This window comes from Melanerpes formicivorus, unplaced genomic scaffold (genome assembly GCF_026170545.1).
Source record: "Melanerpes formicivorus ecotype bairdi unplaced genomic scaffold, bMelFor1.0.p_v2 SCAF_45, whole genome shotgun sequence".
In the NCBI taxonomy this organism is placed as follows: domain Eukaryota; kingdom Metazoa; phylum Chordata; class Aves; order Piciformes; family Picidae; genus Melanerpes; species Melanerpes formicivorus.
The window spans coordinates 4,223,639-4,248,911 of NW_027142397.1; the positions used below are offsets into that span (position 1 = coordinate 4,223,639).

At 52.0% G+C, this 25,273-nt stretch overlaps 3 protein-coding genes across 3 annotated transcripts in view; all 3 read left to right on the forward strand.

The window, feature by feature from the left end:
* Positions 1-18,841, forward strand: part of THRAP3 (thyroid hormone receptor associated protein 3) — a 28,027-nt gene extending 9,186 nt beyond the window's left edge. The window contains exons 4-13 of the mRNA XM_068159353.1: positions 1,817-1,978; positions 4,909-5,805; positions 6,914-7,654; positions 8,540-8,712; positions 9,668-9,779; positions 10,378-10,462; positions 12,835-13,019; positions 13,859-14,051; positions 14,678-14,827; positions 16,312-18,841. Of these exons, the coding sequence (XP_068015454.1) occupies positions 1,842-1,978; positions 4,909-5,805; positions 6,914-7,654; positions 8,540-8,712; positions 9,668-9,779; positions 10,378-10,462; positions 12,835-13,019; positions 13,859-14,051; positions 14,678-14,827; positions 16,312-16,533 (2,895 nt within the window). The 5' untranslated portion in view covers positions 1,817-1,841 and the 3' untranslated portion in view covers positions 16,534-18,841. The remainder of the gene's footprint in view (positions 1-1,816; positions 1,979-4,908; positions 5,806-6,913; positions 7,655-8,539; positions 8,713-9,667; positions 9,780-10,377; positions 10,463-12,834; positions 13,020-13,858; positions 14,052-14,677; positions 14,828-16,311) is intronic.
* LOC137451448 (proline-rich protein 36-like) lies at positions 16,760-18,841 on the forward strand. The gene is made up of 3 exons (XM_068158914.1): positions 16,760-16,802; positions 17,526-17,692; positions 17,737-18,841. The coding sequence occupies exons 1-3, from the start codon at positions 16,760-16,762 to the stop codon at positions 18,598-18,600; spliced, it is 1,074 nt and encodes a 357-aa protein (XP_068015015.1). The 3' UTR covers positions 18,601-18,841.
* A 2,210-nt stretch (positions 18,842-21,051) lies between these two features.
* On the forward strand, positions 21,052-25,066 carry LOC137451449 (SH3 domain-containing kinase-binding protein 1-like). Its single transcript, XM_068158915.1, has 8 exons — positions 21,052-21,064; positions 21,486-21,569; positions 22,430-22,561; positions 23,992-24,103; positions 24,246-24,307; positions 24,398-24,719; positions 24,800-24,863; positions 24,939-25,066. The coding sequence occupies exons 1-8, from the start codon at positions 21,052-21,054 to the stop codon at positions 24,975-24,977; spliced, it is 828 nt and encodes a 275-aa protein (XP_068015016.1). The 3' UTR covers positions 24,978-25,066.
* The last annotated feature ends 207 nt before the right edge of the window (positions 25,067-25,273 follow it).

Sequence of the window (25,273 nt, forward strand, 5' to 3'; positions counted from 1 at the left end):
CTCAAAGCAAGTGATACCTTTAAAATCCCTTTTGGGGCCTTCTCAGGGCTGACTGGGAGTTGCTGCTGCTTGGTCAGTCTGCTCTGCCCAGGTGCTTTTCCTTGGCAAATGAGCCCTTTTGGAAGGGGCACAGCAGAAGAGCTGTGGTGAAAGCTGGTTTCGTGATATTAGTCCATTAAAGTAGTTCAGGCGGTTCAGGGTTCAGTGTAAATAAAGGTAACTGATGATGTGTGCTGAGTGTGGCTTGTTCTTGAACTCCAGGGTAGTCATTTAGTAGAGAGCTGTCCTGAAATTACACACTTTGTGGGGTGTATTTGTAATGTCCTGACAAAGTAGCTTTTTTCCTGTGGTTTTCCTGTGTCAAAGCCATTCAGGATTCAGTTGGGAGCAGCTCCTTGATCCCAGGAGGTAATTCAGATCAGCTTTCTGTACCTTCTAGCAGTTTCTGTTGCCATTTCGCTCTGCTTCTCCTCCACGTTTTGACTTCTTATGCTGATCTTCTGATTGTTTTGACCAACAGAGTGCAAATGTTGCTGTTTGAGTGGGTGTAGTTGGTAAATTGGATGGAAATATTTAGAAAGGGTCCTTTCACACATTCCTTCCCTGAAAACTGACCATGCATAGGAATGAACTCCTCTTCCTCACTGGTAGTGCTGTTTGATCTTAACCCCTGGTGCAATTTAGTTTTTCCTGATAGAACAGGAAGTCTTTTTGGTTTTTTTTTCTTCCCCCCTCCTCTGTACTTTGCAGTGTGGAATATTTTAAACTGCTTCAGTTGATACAGCATCTTGAGTGCAGTTAAAGGGAAGGACAGGCAGATGTAACTTGATTTCTTTCCTTCAAACAAAAGCCAACTTCCCATTTCTGGAAAGTACCAGCTCTTGTGATGAGCAACCACCCACTTTCCCACTGGCTGCTCCTGGGGTGTTGTGCTGTTCCTGAAAGGGCCCTGGCAGCAGCTGGAGGATTTGGTAACCATATATGTAATTTGGCTTTGGGCAGTGACTGGAAGCGCAGACATTGCAAGTCAGGCCGCTGGAATTTGCTTAAAATGGATCCAGCAGCAGAGCTGCTTGCTGGGTTGTGTCTTGAGACCTAAATGTCTCCAGTTTTAATCAGTAGGTGGAAAAAAAAGAAGTTGCACCATTATCAGTCTTGCCTTTTTTTTTTTTTCACTGTGACTATTTGGAAGGATGTCTGAATTCTGGCTGCAGCAGAACTGGCTGGTGCTAGGTGTTTGTCACTGCCTGAGCTGCAGAAGCAGGACTTAACCTGAGTGCTCAGAGCTGTGCCATTAGGGTTGTTTGCTGGGTCTTGGATAAGCATTTTTGTTCATAATTCCACCTGAAAATGGAGAGAAGAGTTTGGGGGTAGGGTTTTGGGATATTTTTTTGGGGTAGGCCCTTCTATTTTTTGTTGATCTTTAACCAGCTGGCAGTGTTGATAGTGGTGTGACCAAAATGAGCTGATTTGGCTCTTTCAAGGTGTCCTTGCTTAAGCTAGCACCATGGCCTCTGCCTTCTCCTGGCCTTTGCCTCCCTGCTTTCAGCTGTAGCACTTCTATTTGTAATAACTCTGGGTTGAAAGCTTTTTAGTCTTTCTGCAGATTTCCTCCTTGGACTGGAAAAAAACCCTTCTGCTCTGTGCCCAGCACTATTCATCTGTTGTTAGGCAGCAGCTTCAAACGTTCCTGTTTCCGGTTTTACCAAGCTTTCTGTCACTCTGTGCTTTGTCAGGCTGCCAGATGTTCCCTGTTCTCAAATCCACCTTGTGACTTCACTGTTTTCAAATACTCTTCCCTCCCTGTTTCCTTCAGGTGCCACTGGCAGGTGCTTGCCAAGATGTCTAAAACTAACAAGTCAAAGTCTGGGTCCCGTTCGTCCCGGTCCAGGTCTGGCTCGAGGTCTCGGTCCCGCTCCTTCTCCAAGTCCCGCTCCCGGTCCCGCTCTGTCTCACGCTCCAGAAAACGCAGGCTCAGGTAAGTGTCTGCAGCTCAGAAGCCAAAGGGTGTAACTGGTTTTCCTCTCTGTCCTGCCCAGATGGTTTGTCACTTTGCAGGGAAAGACTTTGATTAGATTCCAGGGTAGCCAGCGTCCTGTTTCCTGCCAGCCTGTGCTGTTGTGTTTTCATGAGCTGAGAGAATCATCGGTGACTGTTTATCAGCGCTGGGGAGAGCCTGCTTTTGAGCCCTGAATCTGGTCCCTGTGAACAATAATTTTACTTCTCTCTGCAGGTCTATTTCCCTTAATAGAAGCAAAACCAGATATGGCCATGGTGGTCTTAGGCTGAATGATTCTGAGATTGATAGAATCATTTGGGTTGGAAAGGACCTTAAAGATCATCCAGTTCTGACTCCTCTGCCACGGGCAGGAGCACTTCCACTAGACCAAGCTGCTCAAGGCCTCATCTAACCTGCCTTTGAACATCTCCAGGGAGGGGGCATCCACAATTTTCTACTTTTGACCAGACCTTTGCTCTACTGGAGAGGTTAGATGTGTGTCCTAGAGTGGGGAGAGAGAACTGGGAACATCCACAGCAAAATGTGCTTCTTTGTTTAGTTTAACAGAATCACAAAATGGTAGGGCTTGGAAGGGATCTCTGGAGGTAGAGTCCAGCTGCTCTGTCAGAGCAGGGTCACCTCGGTCAGGTCACACAGGAACATATTTTGGGCTTTTCTAAATTGATCCCAACCTTGAGGGGGCTTTTGCAGGTGTTTTGTGCTTCCCCCCTCTTGATGAAAATTAATTCAAAGAAGTTTTCCTCTTAGTTGAAGGTACTACTGAAAAAAATAGGGACTACCCTTGTTTCTCTGTGCCTGCCCTCAGGAGTCAGTTAACAGAAATGCTAGTTCTAGGTGGATGTAAAGTACACAAAGTTAGTTTCTCTGCAGCTCATTTTGAGAAATCACCTTGTGTCCATAATAATTGTTCTTGGGTTCCTGAATTGATTCTGATCAGGCCAGTCAAAGGTTCAGCCTTCCCTGGATAGCAGAACATCTTTATGCTTTGCTTCTGGCTAAACATTCTGTATCTGGCAAAGGCATTAGGGCTTGGACAGGGTATAGCATCAGCTGCTTTTTCACTGATCTTATATTCTCAACACACATTCTGAAAATCATTAGGCTGTAAACACATGCAACTGTTAACAATTAAGAGAGAGTTTCAAAATGCAGAGGCTCTAACAAATGTACAGTTGGAGAGTGGAGGGCATGACAAAAGTAAATTGGAGGCGGAGACTCCCGTCCTTTTCAGGAGGAGGCTGGAATGCTGGAAGATCTGTGGTCATTTGGGAATAGCTGCCTAGCTCTGAAGGAACTTTGACAGCTGAAAACAAAGGCACCCTGTGCAAACATGGTCATTTCCTCTGTGCTGCTGCTGAATCTGCTTGTGCTTTGTAAATAACTCCTTTTTGACACAAAGAGTCAGGATGGAGGGGGTTAGTGCGGCCAAGTCGTCTTGTGTGGCGTTAGGATGCTCTCTGAGGTAGGTCTGGTGGTATCCTGGCATGAAAGTCCATTATTGTGTGCTTCAGCATACACCACAGTATGGGTTTGCCTCTTCATTTGGTAGGTTTACTGGTTGTTCTGTGCTGTATTGTGTCGTGTTGGAGTCTGCCTAATATTTCTTACCTTCTTTAGGTCTTGGTTTTTCCCTGTTGCACAGCAGTGGGTGCTTTAACGCCAGAGCAGTGGTTGTGAGCTGGCTGGTTACAGGGGCTCTCAGAGGAGGGAGAATTCTTACTTTTTAAGCTAAATACAGCAAATTGTATGGAAAAGATTTCTGCAAATCTCTGCAACTCTTGGAGTGAAATCTTCCTGCTGCAAGCCTCTCTAAAACGACAGAGCAGCAGGGAGTTGTGTGCTGCTGGGCTGTGAAAGTAGCTGTCTGTTGGAGTGCAGCAGTTGAGTGTTGCAGAGCTACAGGCTCTTAATGGAAGGCCAGATTGTGGAAATGGTTTTCATTAATATTATTCACTCAAATTCCATTCTGAACAATCTGCTCTATTTAACTTACTGGTTTGAACTTTTTTTTTGCTGCTTCACTAACACAAGTTTTAGCTAAAATCTCAGACTTTCAGCAGCAGTTTGGTTTTCCAACAGCTGTGAAACATGTTCTGTATAGCTGGCATATGCTCCTGAGCTGCAGTGGGGCTTTCAAACAGTTACACAGCTGCAGCTCCAAAAATTCCACAGAGGAGACTATTGGAACAAAATGTTTGGCCACTTCAGTCTGGATTCTTACAGGCTTTGTACTTGTGGATTCAGTTCTGTCCTTCAGGAGTGTTCTTGCCTGGTGTGGCTGTGAGCAGAGGGACTCTGAACAATGCCATCTTGTGGTGTCAGGCTGGAGAGTGAGCACATTCCTCCGCTCTCCTGCTTCTCTGGAGCTCCAGCTTCTGAACTGTGGCTTTTGAAACTGAAACCGATTGAGCAGTGTGCTGTTTGCTCTCTAATTCTCTTCTCATGTGGAGGTGCAGTGGTTTATTTAGCTCTTGTGGCAAAGTGAGATTTCACCTTGACCATGAGAATTTCTAAAGCATGTGAGAACTTGGGACACAAGGGGAAAATCTGGGATCTTTTCTGAAGCTGGCTAGCAGCCATGTTCATCCTAGAAGAACTGAAGAGCACTGTGTGCTCATCGTGGTCTCTGCAGTGATCCTGAAATCAAACACTTGTTTGGCAGCGCCGCAGATAGAAATCATATCCAGGGCAGGGTGAAGCCTAATAAATAGCTCAGCTGGATGAGGGTGAATCAAAGAGTGGAATTTTCAGGGGCCAGGCCTGAATTTTTGGGGGCCAGGCTTGGATTTTCAAATTCTTTGTTTCTAAGGCTTCCAGTAAAAAGCTGTGATGCCAGAAGAAACTGTGTGTGTAATTTGTTGTTGTTGCTTTTTCCTCTCTCTTACCAGTTCTAGGTCTCGTTCAAGATCATATTCTCCATCTCATAACAGAGAGAGGAACCACCCCAGGGTCTATCAGAACCGGGATTTCCGAGGCCATAACAGGGGGTACAGGAGACCTTATTACTTCCGTGGCCGCAACCGTGGGTTCTACCCCTGGGGCCAGTACAACCGAGGGGGCTATGGGAATTACCGCTCCAACTGGCAAAACTACCGGCAGGCCTACAGCCCTCGCAGAGGGAGGTCTCGCTCCCGGTCACCCAAGAGGAGGTCTCCTTCACCCAGGTCTAGAAGTCATTCTAGAAATTCTGATAAGTCATCTTCTGATCGGTCAAGGAGGTCTTCCTCTTCCCGGTCTTCCTCGAATCATAGCAGAGTTGAGTCTTCCAAGCGTAAGTCCGGAAAGGAGAAGAAGTCATCTTCCAAGGACACCCGAGGCTCTCAGGCCGCCGGGGAGAACCAAGGGGATGAGTCTAAGGAGCAGCCGTTCTCAGGAGCGGCGGCACAAGATGCAAAGGCGTCTGAGGGATCAAAACCGTGGCAGGAGGTGGCCACCTATGGTACGAGCTCAGCCTCCAGAGCGTCTGTGTCTGAGCTCAGCCCGAGGGAGCGCAGTCCAGCCTTGAAAAGCCCTCTCCAGTCCGTCGTGGTCAGGCGTCGCTCTCCTCGGCCGAGTCCACTGCAGAAGTCGAGCCCTCCACTGTCCAACCCCTCCCAGATGAGCTCTGCTCTGCAAAGCAGCAGCTCCTCCTTCCAGGCTCAGAGTCCCTTTGACCACGGCTCGGCAGGTTTGAGCCCGACAAGGAAGAGCCCTGTGTGCAAAAGTCCAACACCCATCAGTTCGATATATGGAGCATCCCAGAAGGAGGAAAGCACAGCTCCTGGAGGAGGAGCCTTCTCCAAGAGGCAAGTGATGTGTTTGGCTCTCCTGTGGTGTTTCCTAAAGCCAGTGGGCACATGTAGATGCTCTGCATGAGCACTGCAGGGTTCTTAGGGTCTGCAGGTGCTGTGGCAGCCAGCTGCTGGTCCTGCTTGCTGTCTAAATGACAACAAAAATCCAGACCTAGCCCTGTGCTGTGGGAGGGTGGAGTTAGTTTTCTGACTTGGGTAGTTGTAGAGTTCATAGAGACGGAGATGTCCTTCCATAGGGAAGGTATCAGGCTCCCATGTCTCTTTGGGCAGCAGGTTGGTGCCCAAGTGCAACACTTTGTTCTGTAAGATACTGTAGCATTCACAAGCACTTTAAAAACCTTCCCTTTATCCTTTTTTTAAGTGTTTTAATACTGATTCTATGTCAAGGATGTCTGAAACTTCAAAAAGAAACCACCCCAAACCTGTAACTCCTGTTTGGGCTTCCCAGGGCACTGAACTGAGGTCCTTGGGCTCTGCAGCTGGTCCCTGGAGGCTGGGGTTTTGCTTAGCGAATGCTTTAAAGAGGGTTCTGATGCTTGAAACTGGATACATTGTTGTTCTCATTGCAAGTGTTTTGTCTTCTCCCAGCAGAAGAAGTATTTCTCCTCTGTTAACCTTTTTGCTTTTATTTGTATTTGCAGTCTGTCATGAAATATTTAGCTTACCTATGAAACTTGCCTCCCAAATTTGAAGTAGCTTTTGAGGCTTTTCTTTCCAGTGTGTTGTTTAAAAGCAGAACAGCCCAGTTTGAAAGTTTTGATGTGTTGTTCTCCTGAGCCAGGTTTGTGAGGAAATAAACGGATTGGGTAAGATGTTACTCCTTTCCTTAAAGTTGACTCTGTGGTAAGCTGGTTTTGTCTTTGTTCTTGAGCCTCATCTCATCGGTTCTGCACATCCATTTTCTTCTACATTTGCTGACTCTAGTGAGAACTGAAAGTCTTAAATCCAGGCTGAGTAAATCTGCTCTGTGTTAACTGTTGCCAGGCCTAAAGGCAGCTTTCTGTCCGTGCCTAGCTCTGAAATGTGCCTGCGCTCAGCCGAAGCGTGGAACCCGTTTGAGCTTTACTAAGAGAGCTTCTGCCATGTCTCGTTTTATGAACAGGTATCTGGAAGAGCAGAAGGCTGAGAATGGGAAAGACAAAGAGCAGAAAGTAACAAATGTTGAGAAAGAAAAAAGTAAAGAAAAAGGGAATTTCTCTGAGTTGGGATCAACAGATGGAAAGGCAAAATCCGACTCCTATGCGTCCAAAGCCGACTCGGACAAGGGATACCGCGGCAGCCAGTCGCCCAAGCGCTACAAGTTCAGGGATGACTTTGACAAGCTCAAGGTCCCAGAATTCCACAAGGAAAGCCATTATGGCAAAGAGGAAACGGAGGAGCAGGAAAAGAAAGACAAAGCAAAGGGCCGAAAAGATTCCGAGTTCGATGACGAGCCCAAATTTATGTCTAAAGTTGTGGCAACTTCAAGTAAAGGCCAAGAGGAGGATAGGTCAGGAAAGTGGGAAGGTGTGGTCTTCTTGCCACCTGGGAAAGAGAAGCAAAGGAAATCTGATGAAATGGAGGAGGAAAGTTACTCTGAGAGATCCAAAAAGGAAGAGAGACCAACATCCAAGAGAGCTGAACCAGGTCACAGGGGCTTTGTTCCCGAAAAGAATTTCAGAGTGACCACTTACAAATCGAGCCAGGAAAAAAGTTCTTCCCCTCCACCAAGGAAGACTTCTGAGGTTAAGGAGAAACCAGGCACCAAAGTAGAGGGGCTCACTCCTGGCAAATCTTCCTTCTCCATTACTCGAGAGGCCCAGGTCAATATTCGAATGGATTCCTTTGATGAAGACCTGGCTCGGTGAGTATTTGCTGTCGTTTGAGAGCTCTAAACAGGAGATTTTCCTGCTTCTCTTCCCAGGATCCTCACGTGCTGGCCAAGTGTGAGCAAGGCTAAAGAATATTGCACCACAATTTGCATTCCTTGGCAACAGGAATTAATTTTTTTCTTCCATTGTAATGCTTGTGTGACTCTCTTGTTTTGTGCTGGGAGGATAGAGTGGTTACCAGCTTGCAGCTGGTGAAGGCGTAGCATGGAGGTTAAGGAACTTTTCTACCACCAGAGATAAGATGAGTTCACCATGTAGATGCTTCTGCCTCAGGTTCCACCTACACTGAGCTGTGGGAAGAGTCAGGTACTTGATGGCTTTTTGCTTCCAGAAGCTTAGTGAAGTTCCAATGCCATTTGAATGCCACCTGATTGTCTGGAGTGTGTTTAACTGCTCTGATTATCTCGGCACAGCATTACTGAAGCGCTGGGAGCCTTCCTCAGCTTTGCTTCAAGAAATCTTAAGGCAGTAAACAAATTATTCTGGAAAATAGATTTGTACAGCAGTACAAAGGGAGGGAGTGTGAATGTGCTCTGGGGGGTGTCAAAGGTGGAATTTAGCAACAGTAGCAAAGGATCACTGCAAGGAGTGGAGTGAGAAGGGGTTCTTGTGTCACAGGCTGTGAAGGTTCAATACCTGCACAGCCCTCCCAGCACAACCTAAGCAGTGACCTGAACTACTGCAGTGGTTTAGAGGGGTTGGAATGAGTGCCCTGCTCGTGCTGTTGAATGTCCTTAGGTCCCTCCACAATCCTACATAAAGAGTGAAGTTAGCTTCCAACTTCTGAGATTGTTTATCTTCAACTGCTTCCCTTTTTACCCCCCTCTTCCATTTCATGTGGTCTGTTCTTTTTCCAGTCCCAGTGGCATTTTGGCTCAGGAACGGAAGCTGTGCCGGGACCTGGTGCACAGCAACAAAAAGGAGCAAGAATTCCGCTCCATTTTCCACCACATTCAGTCTGCTCAGTCCCAGCGGAGCCCTTCTGAACTGTTTGCTCAACATATAGTGACTATAGTCCACCATGTAAGAGGTAGGTCAGATGTCCATGTATCCTCAGCTGAAGGTCACTCCTCCCTTGCCCAATAAGCAGGTTTCGTCACTCTGGTTCATGCTCAGAGAGCTGATTGCCAGCAGATAGAACATGGATGAGAACAGCAGCTCAGCTGGGAGTCTTTATTTACACAGATCACTTCTCTGCTGGAAAGGCAGAAGAGACATTTTTGGGTTTACCTGAGCAGTGTTCAGAGAGGCTGTGACTCAGAATTTGTGTCTTCTAGAGAACGTGTGACTCGTTGAATAAATGGTTTGGTTCAGGAGTGAAACTGAAATGTGTCAGCAGTATTAGTTATGGCTCACACAATCACAGTGGTAGGGGTTGGAAGGGACCTCGAAAGATCATCCAGTCCAACACCCCTGCCAGAGCAGGATCACCTAGGGCAGGTCACATAGGAATGCATCCAGATGGGTCTGGAAAGTCTCCAGAGAAGGAGACTCCACAGCCTCTCTGGGCAGCCTGCTCCAGGGCTCCAGCACCTTCACAGTGACAAAGTTTTTCCTTATGTTCACACAGAACCTTCTCTGCTCCAGCTTGTCCCCATGCCCCTTGTCCTACATTGGGCATCACTGAGCAGAGCCTGGCTCTCTCCTCCTGACACTGCCCTGCACATCTTTGTTAACATGAATGAGAGCACCCTTCAGGCTCCTCCTCTCCAAGCTGAAGAGACCCAGCTCAGCCTTTCCTCACAAGGGAGATGCTTCACTGCCTTCAGCAGCTTTGTGGCTCCGTGCTGGACTCTTTGAAGCAGTTCCCTGAGATCCTTCTTGAACTGAGGGGCCCAGAGCTGGACACAATATTCCAGCTTCTCAGCAGCAGTGTGCTCCACATGCAGGCACCTGAACTCGCTCAGGCTGTAGGGCTGCTGTGCTTCATCCTTGTAGGGAACCGGTGTTAATGCTTTGGTGTTGTTTACTGCCCCCCTCCACAGAGCACCACTTTGGGTCTTCAGGAATGACACTGAATGAACGCTTTACCAAATATCTAAAGAAAGGAATGGAACAGGATGCAGCTAAAAACAAAAAGAGCCCTGAAATCCACAGGTTGGTGTCTCGAGTATCTCAGCATTTCAAGGGTGGTTCAGATTTCCTTCTCTTCCACTCTGGAGTAGTTCTGGAATAATTCAAGTCTATAACTACCTTCAGACAAAAGAGAATGGAATAGTATGGGGAGTTTTAAGTACCTTTTGGAAGAACTGGTCTGCTTTACACAGAATCACAGAGTGTTAGGGGTTGGAAGGAACCTGAAAGGTGGAGTCCAACCCCCCTGCCAGAGCAGGACCACCTAGAGCAGGTCACAGAGGAATGCATCCAGGTGGGTTTTGGATGTCTCCAGAGATGGAGACTCCACAGCCTCTCTGGGCAGCCTGCTCCAGGGCTTTGTCACCCTCACAGTGAAACATTTCCTCTTTATGTTCACATGGAACCTCCTCTGCTCCACCTTGCACCCATTATCCCTTGTCCTATCACTGACAGCCCTGAGCAGAGCCTGTCTCCATCCTCCCCACGCTGCCCTTCACACCTTCATCAACACGAATGAGGCTACCCCTTAGGCTCTTCCAGTGCCACTTGATCTAAACAACAAACTTCAGGTTGTTCTGAAGAGCAACAGACTGCAGCTGTGTGCTTTCTTCCCTTTTAGGAGGATAGATATATCTCCCAGTACTTTTAGAAAACATGGATTCTCTCAAGAGGAATCGAAAAGCCCCAGAGATCCTGGCTTCAAGGTGAACTGTTAACTCTGCTTACTTGTAATTCAACAAAATGAGTGCATTGGGCATGATCTTAACAGTGATGTTCCTGTTTAAATTACTCTCTACTTAAGTTTGTGTTTTTCTTTTAAGGATGGGCATAATTCTAAAAATGAACTACAAAGGGTTAATTTTTGTTAAAAAAATGTATCAACAACCTTTGTGAAGTGGTTTAGACTATGGTAAATGACCCCAAAGTCAATTGAGGTGAGCTTGAGAAAAAAGAGAGGATTTTTGGAGCAAGTGCCCTTGATGAGAGAAGAGACTTTTTGTGATATTTTTCTGCTTGTAAGTATGATTAACTCAATTGTCTACACCCAATGTTTCCAACCGTGTTTGCAAACAGACAGACATGCATGTCAAAAGAGAGGGAAGTAAAGTTAAATACTTGAGCTAAACCAGCTACACTGTTTAAGCAGATGCTAAATCATGTTCTAACAGCTTTTGACTTGTACCATTCTGTGTTGATTTTGCTGTTGCTTTAACGTTAGTTCTCCACACTTGAAGCTTTCGAGCTAGATCCAGACCGTTTGGAAGTTGGTGTTAGCTGTCTGTCAGTTAGCCTTTTTTTTGGGGGGGTTAAGCCGAGCTTGCTGACTGTTAAACAAGGTTCTGGCTGTGAAACAAATGGCTAACAGAAAGGCTTAACCTCACCAAAATGTTTTGGGGATTGGAACCTTTGTTTGTTCACCTTCATACATATTGAGTTTGAAGAGCTTTTTAAACCAGTCCTGCTGCAAACCTTACTTGTTTCATATTTGTTTTCGATTTTTTCCCCCCCAAACACACTTGTGGCTTGAGATGGACGATGGTGAGATGGATTTGATGGGCCTGAACTCTTGAGCATCAGCTTGGCAGAGTCTATTATAAACCTGGTTTCCAAACAGCTCGGCCAGCCTTCCGTGTGAAACAGACGTGCCCTCCCACAAACCCAAATAGGTGTTTGCTGTACCACCTAAGGGAGCTGCTGCTGCTTTTGGCACTTATCTGTCATCCAGCGTTGTCGGGAGCACTTTTGTTCTCAGAGTAGGAATTAAAAGCTCTTTGCCTGGGGAAAGCAGAAGAGCAAAATACCAAAACCAAAACCACCCAAAAAAAGCCACCCCAAACCAAAGCACAGCCCGCCTGCTCTGGCTCCTGCGTTATTTGGCATGTTTGTTTGTACAAAAAAAAAGTGGTTAGAAACTCATGTAAGTAAAAAACATTTCCTGGCTAGAGACTTAACTAATCCCTCTGTATTTAATTCGAGGCAATTAATGTGATGTTGTGTTGCATATTGAGTCGTGCAGTTGCCGAGGTCAGGGTCGTGTAAGTGAAGTAGCTACCGGTTGAGCGCAGCCCTTCTTGCTCCCCCAGCTCAGGGTTGGTCAGAACCACAGCCACTGCCACTTTGCTGCTCCAGTGGCTCCTCCAGGTGCCACTGGTCTTAGAGGACACAGAGGTAACGCAGCTTCTCCTTTGCCAAAGAAACTCTCTCAATCCATTGTTAAGCAGCAATTTAAACAGACCTCGAAGCAAGCGTTGCCACATTTCAATGATCAGTGTAACACAGCCCAGAGAAGCTGAGTACTTCTCATACAGCCGTTGGTGTTTGCTCTGTGCAACACCATGGTCAGCTGGCACTGTGTGGAGAAGCTCATACTCCTGTCTCTGCTGACTCCTTGGCACCTCTCAGTCTCCCTTCCAGCTGAGGGGGAAGGAGTGCTCTGGGTGATGTCTGCCACAGAGTAAATCCCCTTGAGAGATGTCGGAGGCTGTGTGGCACTGGGGTGTTGGCCTTCTCCCAGATGCACTTGGTTGCTGCATTTTGGTGGCCTCCATCCCTTACACTTTGATCAGTGATGGCCTTCTTGGGTATCTCCAAGCAGCAACCAAATTTTGCTTCTCCTGAAGTGCTACTTCCAGACCTGGTAGTTCAAATTGTTTGCCCTCTGGTAGGTGATGCCTGTCAGCAGGACAGCAGATGTGCTGCTGTTCAGTGCCAGACCTCCACAGGCTCTCGGATGTTTTTGACCTGTCATAGTCCTGCTACATAATCCCAAGTCATTGTCATCCCTCACTGGCTGTGGCATACCCTAAGTGTCAGCTTCAGCATTTCTCCCTCCCCTGTGAGTAGGATATTTATTGTAATGCTTAAAAGAGAAGTTAAAAAGCAGTAGGAAAAGTAAATTCTTGACGAATGCAGACTTTGCTGTAGCGCAGGATTTTACAGCTTAAAGTGGATTGTTGGCTAGCACTCAGATAAAGCTGTTCTCCAGAAGTCTGTGCAGTCAGTAGCAAAGTTATGGTGCTGAGCTCACGCACTGGAAGCCCTGTGTTAAACTCTCCTCTCTTCCCTGCATTTGTAGGCTGAGGGCAAATATAAAGACGACCCTGTTGACCTGCGCCTTGATATTGAACGCCGTAAAAAACATAAGGAAAGAGATCTTAAACGGGATAAGTCCAGGGAGTCGGTGGACTCGAGGGATTCAAGTCACTCAAGGGAAAGATCAGCTGAGAAAACGGAGAAAAGTCACAAAGGCTCAAAGAAAAAGTATGTAGGAAACCCACTAGCCATTCCCTTCTGCATTTGGTGTTTCTGCCGTTAAGGTTGGAGACGACACCGCGTACATGCCGTGGTACATAACCGCTCCAGTGGCATGAGTTGTTCCTCTGGGAGTCTTCTTGATATCATTAGATCTGTCTGAAACACTAAAATAACTGTTAAAGGTAAATGAGAAAGCTCCATGTGTCAGAATGGGTGAGTCACCTTTCCTTGTTCCTGTTGTGTTCTAGAGAGCAGCCAGGTTTAAATGGCTCTGCTTTAATGCTCATTGCAGCCTTTCCTATTGGCTTCGTTTCTGGCTGAAGCTCTGTGGATGCATGGTTTGTCTCAGGCAGTGGTGTAAACACCTTAGAGGCAACCAGTTCTCTGTGGAGAAGACTTGGGACCTGTGTTACCTGTGTGCTTTAGCTGATCTAAACCCTTACTAAGGCTCTTCCTTCCCACAGTAGGGAAAGGATAGTGTCGTGTTGATGGGGTGCATAAAGAAATGGCTCTGTGGGGCAGACAAGGCACAGGGGAGGTACTGGCCCTGTGGGACAGACAAGGCACAGGGGAGGGTACCAGCCCTGTGGGGCAGACAAGGCACAGGGGAGGGTACCAGCCCTGTGGGGCAGACAAGGCACAGGGGAGGGTACCAGCCCTGTGGGGCAGACAAGGCACAGGGGAAGTACCGGCCCTGTGGGGCAGACAAGGCACAGGGGAGGTACCGGCCCTGTGGGGCAGACAAGGCACAGGGCAGGTACCGGCTCTGTGGGGCAGACAAGGCACGGGGGAGGTACCAGCCCTGTTGGTGTCCCACTCACCTCCATTTCCTATCCCTGAAACAGGAAACACCGACGGGTACGGGAGAGATCCAGATCCAGTTCCTCCTCGTCACGCTCCTCTCACTCGGTCAAAGCAGAGGAGTATCCTGAGGAGTCTGAGGAGAGGGAGGAAAGCACAACAGGCTTTGACAAGTCCCGGCTTGGAACAAAAGAATTCACTGGTCCAAATGAGAGAGGAAGAGCTAGAGGGACCTTTGTAAGTGTTCTGCACCCCCTGCCCTCAGTGTCCATTCCCAGAGCGGGCAAAAAATCAGCTGCTGTGCTTCAGCTGTGGAAGAGCAGCACATACAGGAAAGGAGAAACCCCACAGTCATTGTTCGGGCATGGCTGAGGAGCCACAACATGATGGCTCCAGGCGTGGGGTGCAGAGCAGGGTGCTGAGGACATGGTCTGGGCAGCTGAACTCAGGATGTGTGGAGCAGAATCACGGCAGGATGCCTTTGTGCATTACTAATTGCTGAGCAACCTGATGTGCTTAGCTGGTTTTCTTTGGATGAGGCTGTTGATGGGACTCATCGGGTCACAACCACCCAGCCCAATGCCTTGGTTACACAGATGTCTCATGTGCATGTTCTGTTTGTCAGATGCTTTCTCTTGGCTGCTCTGGAAACCACCTCTGCAGGACCTTAAACAGCTTGGTAGAAATCAGATGAGCTAGAGAACCCTAAAACGTCCTGGCCTCTTGTTTTAATGATGGGTTAAAGGTGTTCTTGGATGCTCAGACAAGTGATGCATCTCTTGGACATTCTGGAAGCTGGCTGAGGGTGGGAGGGAGCTGCCACCACAGCTGGTTAATTTCATTTCTGTGTTTTGTTGTTGCAGCAATTCAGAGCCAGAGGGAGAGGATGGGGCAGAGGCAACTTTTCAGGCAACAATAACAGCAACAGTGGTGGCAACAACGACTTCCAGAAGCGCAACCGAGATGAGGAGTGGGATCCAGAGTACACACCCAAGAGCAAGAAGTACTACTTGGTATGTGTTTGAAGTCCTGAAACATGCCTGTGCACTGCAGGTATATCTGATCTTATTAGAGGGGAAGGCAGCAGCTGTCATTAGACCATCTGATCCACCAGGGTGAGGCTTCATGTGACACTTCTTCACAAGAAGCTTCTGGCTCATCACTCAAGAGGGCTTGTTTCTGCTCCTTGGGGTTTGCTGTAAGTGAAACCCTAAAGGCCAGGTAAAGAGCTTTGTGTTTCACAGTGTGAAAGCACAGCCCAAACCTGTGGTGCAGATGTGTCTTGGTGGTTCTGTCCCCATAAGGTGTCCAGTTTCCTGGGTGGGTGAGACCTGCTTCAGTGTGGCAGAATGTCACCACCCCAGAGAAAATGAAGGGCAGTGCTCTGGGAGAATCCTGACTGACTTTGTCCTTTGAAAGAGAGATAGTTTTAAACACACCAACTCCTTTTTCCTCTGAGGTGCCTGAGGTTCCTCACCCTCTCAGTGAGCAGTGCACTCTTTCAGTCTCCTGCCTCAAACAAGAAAGCCTTGGTTTTTATTTTCTGTTGACTGCATTTTTCTCTGATCTTGCTGAAGGTAGAGTTGTGATTTTGGGAATTTCCAGTCTCTACTGCACTTTTTATGTACACCAATAGGTCACTGTGAGCCCAGTGTCAGCTTGTGCCAGCTGCATCTCTCTTGGCTCACACAAAGCGCTCCTGAAGGCAGCAGAGGTGGTTAAATTTCCCCCAGTCCCCAGCTGTAAGGACCAAAGCTGGTTTGACTAAGAACAAAACAAAGGGGAAATGTGTGCCCAAGGAGCCTGTGTCATGCTGTGCTTTCCTGCCCTCCATCTGCTGCTCTCCTTGCCCAGGCAAGCCTGTGTGGCTCTTCAGCAGCATTAGCTGTGGCCTGATGGTGGCAGGTGGCTTGTGCAGGGTTGTGTCGTGAGCCAGCTTCACAGAGAGGGACCTCTCATGAGGGTGTCTGGTGGCAGCCGAGGGGGAATGGTTTGAAGCTGAGGGAGAGTAGGATTAGACTGGAGCTTAGGAAGAGGTTTTTCAGTACAAAGGTGGGGAGACTCTGGGTGCTTCTTCCTGGAGGTGTTGAAGGTTAGGTTGGATGAATGAGGCTTTGAGCATCTGAGTCTAGTTGAGAGGCTTCCCTGCCTATGGCAGGGAGGTTGGAGCAGGTGATCTCTAAGGTCCCTTCCAACCTAAGCCATTCTATGATAGAACTGTTTGGTTTGGCAAAGCCCTCTAAGATCATCAAGTCCAACCATCAGCCCAACACCACCATGGCCATTAAAGCATGACCCCAGGTGCCGTGGCCACAGGTTTCTTGAACACCTCCAGGGCCAGTGACTCCACCGCCTCCCTGGGCAGCCTGTTCCGATGCCTGGAGCACTCTTGCAGCAAAGAAATGATTCCAAACATCCCAAATGTTTCCTGATCTCCAAAACCCCTCTGGTGAGCAGTCAGAGCTTGAGCTGACCTGGTTGGCTTCCTCCCGCACAGCACGACGACCGGGAGGGCGAAGGCGCGGACAAGTGGGTGAGCAGAGGCCGCGGCCGGGGAGCCTTCCCCCGGGGCAGAGGTCGCTTCATGTTCCGCAAGTCCAGCACCAGCCCCAAGTGGGCTCACGACAAATTCAGCGGAGAGGAAGGAGAGATCGAAGATGACGAAAGCGGCACAGAAAACAGGGAGGAGAAGGACACCTTGCAGACGACGGCCGAGTAGCCGCGGCGCCGGCGCGTTTGCAGGGCGCCCTGGCAGGAGGGAAGGGGTTCAGCAGCCGCCTGCTGCCGCTGCTGGAGAGCGCCAGGGAGCGCGCCCGAAGCGCTGAGCCGGAGCCCCCCGCCAGGAGCTCCCAAACCACCCCTGAAAAATCAACAGCATTTCCAGAGCTCAGCCTCCCCCAGCGTGGACTGGAACTGTGATCAATCATCGATGCTTGGATCCACTCATGGAGTTTCTCTTCCCAAAGACTTTTTTTCCTGCCGGACTAAGTTAGGGTCAGGTTCTGGGCGAGGTCCTGGCTTAGGTCCTGGCTTTCCTCTCCGTGACCTTGGCGAGCGGTCGGTTACCTTTTTCGTTCTGTTTTGGGTTTGGTTTGGGGTTTGTGTTTGGTTTATTTTTTTGGAAGACAATGTGGATTTTGGTTGGTGCCCATTTTAGCCTCCCCAGCAGCCTTGACTGGTGGCTTCTATTTGATTTTATTTTTTTGTTGGGGTTTTTTTGTTTTGTTGTTGTTTCTCTTTTATAATTTGAGCTTAGAAAAGGTGAGGCTTTAACTCACCGCTTCAAATTTCCCCCTCTCTTCCCCTCCCTGCCTTTTCCCCCCCCCCCTTCCCCTTCCTGTTGTGTATTCAGTTTTATTTCTTTTTGGTTTTTTAATTCATACTTTACTTATTTTAGGCCTTTTTTACCCCCCCCCCCCCCCCTTCCTGTGGTAACATCAATTAAAAGCTCATTTGGGAGACCTTTTAGGTTTTTTTTTGGGGGGGGTTCTTCAATAAGCAAACAACGAAGCATGTGAATAAAACATCTAAATGTTGACTTGGTGGGACCAAACTGCTATCTTTTATTTCCCCCCTCCACCCCCCATTTTTTTAGACAATAAAAAACCCAAACCCCACAACTCTTATTATGGTTTTTTTTTCCTATGTACCAGTTGAGTTTAGGGCCTTGGAAAAAACCAATTGGTTTCTGTTGGGAGTTAGCAGAATGAGCGTGGTTTAAAACAAAGAAACAAGAGGAGCCTCCCTCCTTGCCCTCCCTCCCCCTGCCCTCCCCCCCCAACTGTTTGTGTACACTGTTAGGCCTGGTGTGTGCTGGAGCCCTCTCCTCTCTGAGCCTCTCTCCTCTCCGAACCAAACCGAACCTCTCCTCTCTGAGCCTCTCTCCTCTCCGAACCCCTCTCCTCTCCGAACCAAACCGAACCTCTCCTCTCTGAGCCTCTCTCCTCTCCGAACCAAACCGAACTTCTCCTCTCCTAGCCTCTCTCCAAACCAAACCGAACCTCTCTCCCCTCCGAACCTCTCTCCCCTCCGAACCTCTCTCCCCTCCGAACCTCTCTCCCCTCCGAACCTCTCTCCCCTCCGAACCTCTCTCCCCTCCGAACCTCTCTCCCCTCCGAACCTCTCTCCCCTCCGAACCTCTCTCCCCTCCGAACCTCTCTCCCCTCCGAACCTCTCTCCCCTCCGAACCTCTCTCCCCTCCGAACCTCTCTCCCCTCCGAACCTCTCTCCCCTCCGAACCTCTCTCCCCTCCGAACCTCTCTCCCCTCCGAACCTCTCTCCCCTCCGAACCTCTCTCCCCTCCGAACCTCTCTCCCCTCCGAACCTCTCTCCCCTCCGAACCAAACCGAACTTCTCCCCTCCGAACCTCTCTCCTCTCCGAACCAAACCGAACCTCTCCCCTCCGAGCCTCTCTCCGAACCAAACCGAACCTCTCCCCTCCGAGCCTCTCTCTCCCCTCCGAGCCTCTCTCTCCCCTCCGAGCCTCTCTCTCCCCTCCGAGCCTCTCTCTCCCCTCCGAGCCTCTCTGAGCCTCTCCTCTCTGAGCCTCTCTCCAAACCAAACCGAACCTCTCCAAACCTCCCTCCGAGCCTCTCTCTCCCCTCCGAGCCTCTCTCTCCCCTCCGAGCCTCTCTCTCCCCTCTCCTCTCTGAGCCTCTCTCCAAACCTCCCTCCGAACCTCTCTCCAAACCTCCCTCCGAACCTCTCTCCAAACCTCCCTCTGAACCTCTCTCCCCCCTCCGAACCGAACCTCTCCCCTCCTTCCCCTCCCCCCAACTGCTCGTAGGCAATTTTGTGTTCTCTCCTGGCAGCTGGTTGTGAACTCGATGCTCTTTCCACCATCACAATAGTTTTTTCTAAGGAACTTCAGGATTCTCCTAGGCTTAAAATAAAAACAAAACAAAACAAAAAAGACAAAAAAAAAAAAAAAAAAAAGGCTGATGAGGAGCTGAGAATTTTTCAATATTTTTTATTAATCTTTTTATATAAAAAAAAAACAACACAAAAAAAAAAAAAAAAGCAAACAACCACGAAAGAAACCGACAGAAAAAAAACCCCACCCCACGGAAGTCAGGTTCCCTCCTGTGCTGCTTGAGGAGGGGCCAGCGTGGTGTGCTTTCTTTTTATCCTTCTACTCAGAAGCCTTCAGAAGGAGCTGGCAGGAGGCTCCCTGGCCGAGCCAGAGGCCTCCAGCAGGAGAGGCCATGCCCGGTGCGCCCGTCCTGTGCCCTCCACCCCCCTCCCTACCCCCCCACCCCCCCCACCCCCCCGCCCAGGATTGCTGTGCTCTGTCCCCGCACACACCAACTAGAGTTTGGTTTGTTTTGACTTGAACAGTTCCTGTTTAGCAAAGCCCTGACGTTTGTTTATGCAAATAAAGTACAATAAAATCAGTCGTAGGTGTAACTCTGCTTTGTTCTGTGTGCTGAGTCGGGGTGGGGGGGTGGCTACTCTCACCAGACCCTTGCCTGAGGCAGCTCACTGGAAGGGGACTAGAAGAACCAGACACCCATGGCCGGCCCCAGAGCTGGCAGGGGGTGTTGGGCTGGATGAGCATTCAAGGTCCCTTCCACCCCCTAACAATCTGTGAAGAATAGAATAAGAATAGAATAAGAATAGAATAAGAATAGAATAGAATAAGAATAAGAATAGAATAAGAATAGAATAAGAATAAGAATAGAATAAGAATAAGAATAGAATAAGAATAGACCAGACCAGGTTGGAAGAGACCTTCAAGATCATCGCGTCCAACCTATCACCCAACACCACCTAATCAACTAACCCATGCAACCAAGCACCCTGTCAAGTCTCCTCCTGAACACCTCCAGTGACGGTGATTCCACCACCTCCCCAGGCAGCCCACTCCAATGGGCAATCACTCTCTCTGTGTAAAACTTCCTCCTGACCTCCAGCCTGAACCTCCCCTGGCACAGCCTGAGACTGTGTCCTCTTGTTCTGGTGCTGGCTGCCTGGGAGAAGAGACCAACCTCTGCCTGTCTACAGCCCCCCTTCAGGTAGTTGTAGACAGCAATAAGGTCACCCCTGAGTCTCCTCCAGGCTAAGAGAGTGCTAAGCTAAGAGTGGCTGGGAAGGGAATATTTAAAACAGGGTGGTCCTGCAGGAGAGGCTGCACCACACAGCAGTCAGGAGAGGAAGCTCAAGCTTCCTGGAAAGCAGTGATGGGAAGTGATGACTCCTGGTGCAGTGCAGGGGAGGTGCTTAGGTTATGTGGCTCTCCAGCTGGGAATGCTGCTCTTGGAAGCAAGGAACTGCCCTCAGAACACAGGGATGTGAGAGGGCCATCAGAGAATGGTTTGGAAAGGACCTTGAAGATAACTAATCCAGGCCCACCTGCCATGGACAGGGACAGGGGGTGCAGCCTTTGGGATGCATTTTGCCTGCCTGTGTGACTTGAGGTGTCCCCTTGTGCTGCAGAGAAGCCTTCCTGCTGGGCTTGGTCCATGGTGTTGGCTAATAGGTTGAGACGGATGTGGGCTAACAGTTTGTGGGTCCCTTCACACGTGAATTTAAGCCCTTGAGGCAAGGAGCACCCAGTGTTAGGAGCATGGAATCAGAATCACTTAGGCTGGAAAAGATCTTCAGCCATGCACTGCCAGGTCACCACTGAACCACGGCACTCAGCAGCACCTCTCCACAGCTTTGAAACACCTCCGGGGATGGAGACTGCACTGCTGGCCTGGGCAGCCTGCTCAAGGTTTGACAACCCTTCAGGGGAAGAAATTGTTCCTCATGTTCAGCTTAAATTTCTGCTGCAACTTGAAGCTATTTCCTTTATCCAGATCCTCAGCCTAAAGGCCCAAACCCAGAGGGGAGCCCACTTGAGGCTCCCCATCAGCAATCTGTTCTGCCCACTGCTCGGTACTGAGGCCCAGGCCCCCTTCCAGTTCCTGGCTCAGTGTCGTGTCTATTAGGATATTCCTGCTGCCAGCTTAGACCTGGTACTGGCCTGGGCCAGCCAAGGAACCCTGGGGCCAGCCATGACTCTTCTGGCTGCCATGCTTTGCAGAGGGACTCCAGTGGCACCATGCCAGCCCCAAGCGCTTGTGGTTTGTGGGTTTCAGCCCCTCTGTGGTTTGAGTTTCACTTCCTCCACACTGATGGTGACAGCAAGACCTGGATGGCTTTGTGCTGCTGTCCAGGGCTGGGTGTGACTCTTGGACTGGCAACCAGTGCCAGCTACACAGCCCTGCCCGTGTGGGTTTCGGTTGCCGCCTACATGTGCAGCTCAGGTAGGGACATGCCTTGAGTGGTGCCCAGAGGTGGTGGTGGTGGGCAGGGGGCCCTGGGGCTGCTTCTGGCTCTCCTTGAGTTGGAGGGGGATGAGTCTGCTCTCCTCTACCTCATGGTGGTAAAGAGGTGGGAGCAGGAGCAGAGCCATGGATCCTCTCCATGCTGGACTTGTTGCTTCTGCTCTATCCACTGTGGGTGGCCAAGCCCTGCACTGGCACTGCTGAGCTGCAGTGGCCTTAGATGGCAGCTGCTGACTGCTGGTTCCACAGCAGGGCTGTGCTGTGCTCTGGGGCCAGTCACTGCAGGCAGAGCTCCCTGTGGGCATCCAGAGATGCAGCCTGGCACAGCTGGGCCCCAGGACTGTGCTCTTCACCGGTGTTGGGGTCCTGGCTGTGGCAGGGAATCTCTCTGCTCTCGCAGGTGCCCGATGGGACGCTGCAGAGGAGCAGACGCCCAAGCCCTTCCCAGCGCCAGAGGAGGAGGTGGGAGGTGCTCATGCCGAGGGCAAGTTGGAGCTCAGGGGACATGGGGCTCTGCCAGGTGCTGGAGGGTTGGACCTTGGCTCAGAGCTGGGATCTCTGTGCCCCAGTGGGTCTCCTCCCCTGCAGGCAGAGCCATGGCTGGTGCCACCGTGCCCAGCACCCATCCTGCCACCAGCCCCGAGTGAATCACCCTGCCTGTACGTCATGGAGGGACTCATGTGGGATACTGGGGGGGACGTGGGGACCCTGCAAGCCCCATTCTACCCTTTCTGCACAGACCACGAGCTGCAGCTCTGGCCAGGCTCTGCTCGGCTAGACCCCAGCCCTGCCGGACCAGCTGCTGCTGCGGCAGGGAGAGGTCATCCAGCTCCTCAGCATGGGGAGGGGACACAGAGGTGGGGGAGACCCCGAGGCTGCCCCCCCACCCCCGAGCTGATGTCTGTCTTGCCTGCAGCAGAGGTCGAGGGCTGGTGGGATGGGCAGAGCTGGCACCGGAGTGGCCTCTTCCCCCTAACTCTGTGGAACTCCTGCCAGCACCAGTGCCCATAGTGAGCAGCTGGCCCCTGCACCCTGTGAGCTCCATGAGGCCAAAGCCTGGCACCCGCGGGTCCTGCCAGTGGTGCCAGTGTCCTCACCCAGCCACTCTCCTGCAGCTGAGACTGGCGACACTCTCTCGGGGTGCAGAGTTTGGCGAGTCTGGTAGTGGTGCCCATCCAGCCCTTGGCATCCCAGTGTCCCACCAGCACACCCGGGTGCCTCCACGGCCAGCTGCGAGGTGGGTTGGGGCAGCCGCGGGGCCGGGCAGCTGTGGCAGCCCCACGGGGCGTGAGCACACGACATGGACCAGCACCGAGGTGCTCTCTGCTTCGACTTCCTTCCCAGCACGGAGCAGATTTCCTCTGGCGTCACATGTGCGGTGTGGGGCCGTGGGAGCCTGGCACGACATCGCCTGGCACGGCACCGCCTGGCACGGCACCGCCTGGCACGGCCTCGGGGGCAGCCCCACACCAGCAGGTAGGATGGAGTGGCCACAGCTCTGGGGTCCTGTACCTGGGGACCATCCTGGTGGCCGTGCTGCTCCTGGGCTGTGCTGATGCCCCCAGAGCTGGTGGAGCTGCCAAGGAGGAGCAGGGGCTGGTGGGACACTGGGCAGCTCTGGGCACCACCCACCCCATGCCGCTGGGAGCAATGGAGCTGCAGGCTTGCAGAGCACCTCCCCGTGCCCTTGGAGCTGGGCACCCGTGGCCCTGTCCTTGTCCCTGCAGCCCTTGTGGCTGTGGGCAGCTCTTCTGGTGGCTAAAACCCGCAGGCACTTTTGGTGCCGGTGAGGCCACCACGGTGAGGATCCTGCTGATGGTGGCAGGGTCCAGGCAGCATCAGGGCTGCTGGCTCGCCATGGGGACGAGGGCACTGCCACAGGGGCAGAGTGGCCCACCAAAGGGACCAGGTGGCCCACCATGGGGACGGGGTGGTCGATGGGCACATGCTTGTGACCTGGTGCCCTGTACCCTAATGTGCCATGGGGTCTGCTCTGATGTGACCCCAGGGCTCAATGGCAGAGTGCTGCTGCTACACCCTAGGTGGTGGTGGGACAGCATCCTGCCCGGTGCCGCGGTGCTGGTGCCCTGGGGGAGGTTTGCAGCTGCCTGCTCTGCCGCACACAGAGGAAGCGCCAACCGCAGCGGGGCTGGGGGCTGGGGGCTGGGCTGGGTGCAGGGCTGGGGGCAGGGTTTGGGGGCATAGCTGGGTACTGGGCTGGCAGGAGGGGCAGCTGCCCCAAAAACAGCTAACAAGGCCCTGGGCACAGGGTCGGGGGTGGCAGTGGGGCAGAGCTGCCGTGGGGCTGGTTGGGTCCTGCTGAGCACTGCCGCCGGCCATGGTGCGTGATGCTGGCAGGAGCCATGGGCCCAGGAATGCCACTGGGGGCACAGCTCCCACCCATCCTGCCTGTGGGTGCCTCTTGGCCCCAGCCCTGATCCCACAACACGGCCCTGAGCCCAGGGTCTCTGGAGCTGGGTGTGGGCATGAGGGGGGGGTTCAGGGGTGAGGTGGTCCCTGGAGACCAAGTCCCAGTAGGCAGGGAGGGGGAGGTGTCCCACCCGGCCGAAGAGTCCCTGGCAAAGGGGCATAGCGAGGGTCCCTCCCCAGCACCTGGGCAGCTCCTTTGCTCCCTGCAGCCGGTGAGAGGGAGACCGGCAAAGGACGAGGTCGGGGAGCAGCCAGGTGAGTCCTGGAGAGAGGGAGGGAGGAGCTGAGATGGGGATGGAGATGGAAATGGGGATGAGGACGTGCCGGGGACAAGACCCTCATGCCTGGGGTAGGTCCCTGGTGCCAGGGCACGGCCGTGGCTCACGGCAGGAAGCGTTTCCTGCCTCGCTGTCTCCTGGCTGTGCCGCCGTGCTCGCTGTGCTGGTACCAGCCCTGCTCCTGCCTCCTGTCCCCAGAGCTCCTGGCACCGGTGAGGATGGAGCCAGCCAAGCTGCCCCCCATCAAGAGGATGGCTCCTGCTCCCCCGGTTCCTGCCAAGGCCAAACCGGCCCCCACGCTGCCCGGCAAGTAAGACCCACGTGGCTGTGCCACGGTGCCTGGGGCCACCGCGATGTCCCCGTGTGGTCCCCGGCGTGGGGGCTGGCAGCCGCCCCACGGGAGGGCTGAGCACAGCCCGGCTGTGCCACTTTAACACCTCTGCCATCTCCAGGCTTGGCGGCCCCCAGCCCTGTGCCTCAGCTGACATGGAGCGTGGCAGAGTCCCTGACCCAGGTAAGCGCTGGGTGCTGGCACCGGGCACCACAGCCACCACGGGGCCATGCCCTGTGCCAGCGCCAGGCTCTGACACACTTTCTTTGGCAGAGGCTGATGGCATCAACGCGGTTCTGGTCACCACGGCCAGGCTGAGTCACCCCACTGCCACACGGCCCCGGGTACCAGGCCAGCGGCCACCCAGCCTTGTCCTGGGGAGTGCAGGAGGTCCCTGCAGGGAGGAGCAGCCCTGGGGGCCACCCCACGCTGGGTTCTGTGCCCCTCTCCCTGGCACAGGGCAGGTGCCCGTCTTGCCACGGAGCACGGAGGTGCCAGCAGCACCACGGCCAGAGGAGAGGCTGGCCCTGGAGGACCTGAAGGCTGAGGTCCGGTCCCTGCACATCCTCGTGGACCTGATGCGAGTCCAGCACTTGTGAGTGGGGCTGGGGGTGTCGGGGTGCTGCTGGGGGGTCCCCAGTGGCTCCTGGCTGAGCTGTTATGGTTGCATTGCAGACGGGACCTGGAGGACATGCGGCTGGAGCTGTGCCAGGAGAGGGCCAAGCGCCAGGCGCTGCAGGTGAGTCCCTGGCAAGGGGCTGTGCCCATGCTGGGGTCCCCATCACCCCCCAACCCTCACAGCCTCTCTCCACAGGCAGAGATCGAGCGGGTGAGGAAGGTGTTGCCCTGCTAAGTGTGGTCAGGGGCTGTGGTGCCCAGCCCTCTGCAACCTCACAGGCAGGTGTGCCAGTACTGTGCCATGTGCCCCTCGCCCCCCCGGCCCCCAGGCTGGTGCTGCACTGCTCAGCCCCACTCCGTGCCCAGGCTCTGCTTTCTGCCATGTGTTGTGGTGTGAGGCCACACAACAGCCCCAGGGTGTACAGATATGGTTTAAAATAAACTATTTTGGGTACAGTGGTGCTGAGCTGGGTGCTGCAGAGGGCAGTGCCAGGGGCTCTGCCACGTCCCTGCATGGTTGGCTTGGTCCTG

Coding starts and splice junctions, on each gene's coding strand:
- LOC137451449 (XM_068158915.1), top strand. Junction 24,104..24,245: donor GCCCCCACGCTGCCCGGCAA/GTAAGACCCACG, acceptor TGCCATCTCCAG/GCTTGGCGGCCCCCAGCCCT. Junction 24,720..24,799: donor CTGATGCGAGTCCAGCACTT/GTGAGTGGGGCT, acceptor GTTGCATTGCAG/ACGGGACCTGGAGGACATGC.
- LOC137451448 (XM_068158914.1), top strand. CDS start 16,760: ATGGAGTTTCTCTTCCCAAAGACTTTTTTTCCTGCCGGACTAA. Junction 16,803..17,525: donor TTTTTTTCCTGCCGGACTAA/GTTAGGGTCAGG, acceptor TAGCAGAATGAG/CGTGGTTTAAAACAAAGAAA. Junction 17,693..17,736: donor CGAACCTCTCCTCTCTGAGC/CTCTCTCCTCTC, acceptor ACCAAACCGAAC/CTCTCCTCTCTGAGCCTCTC.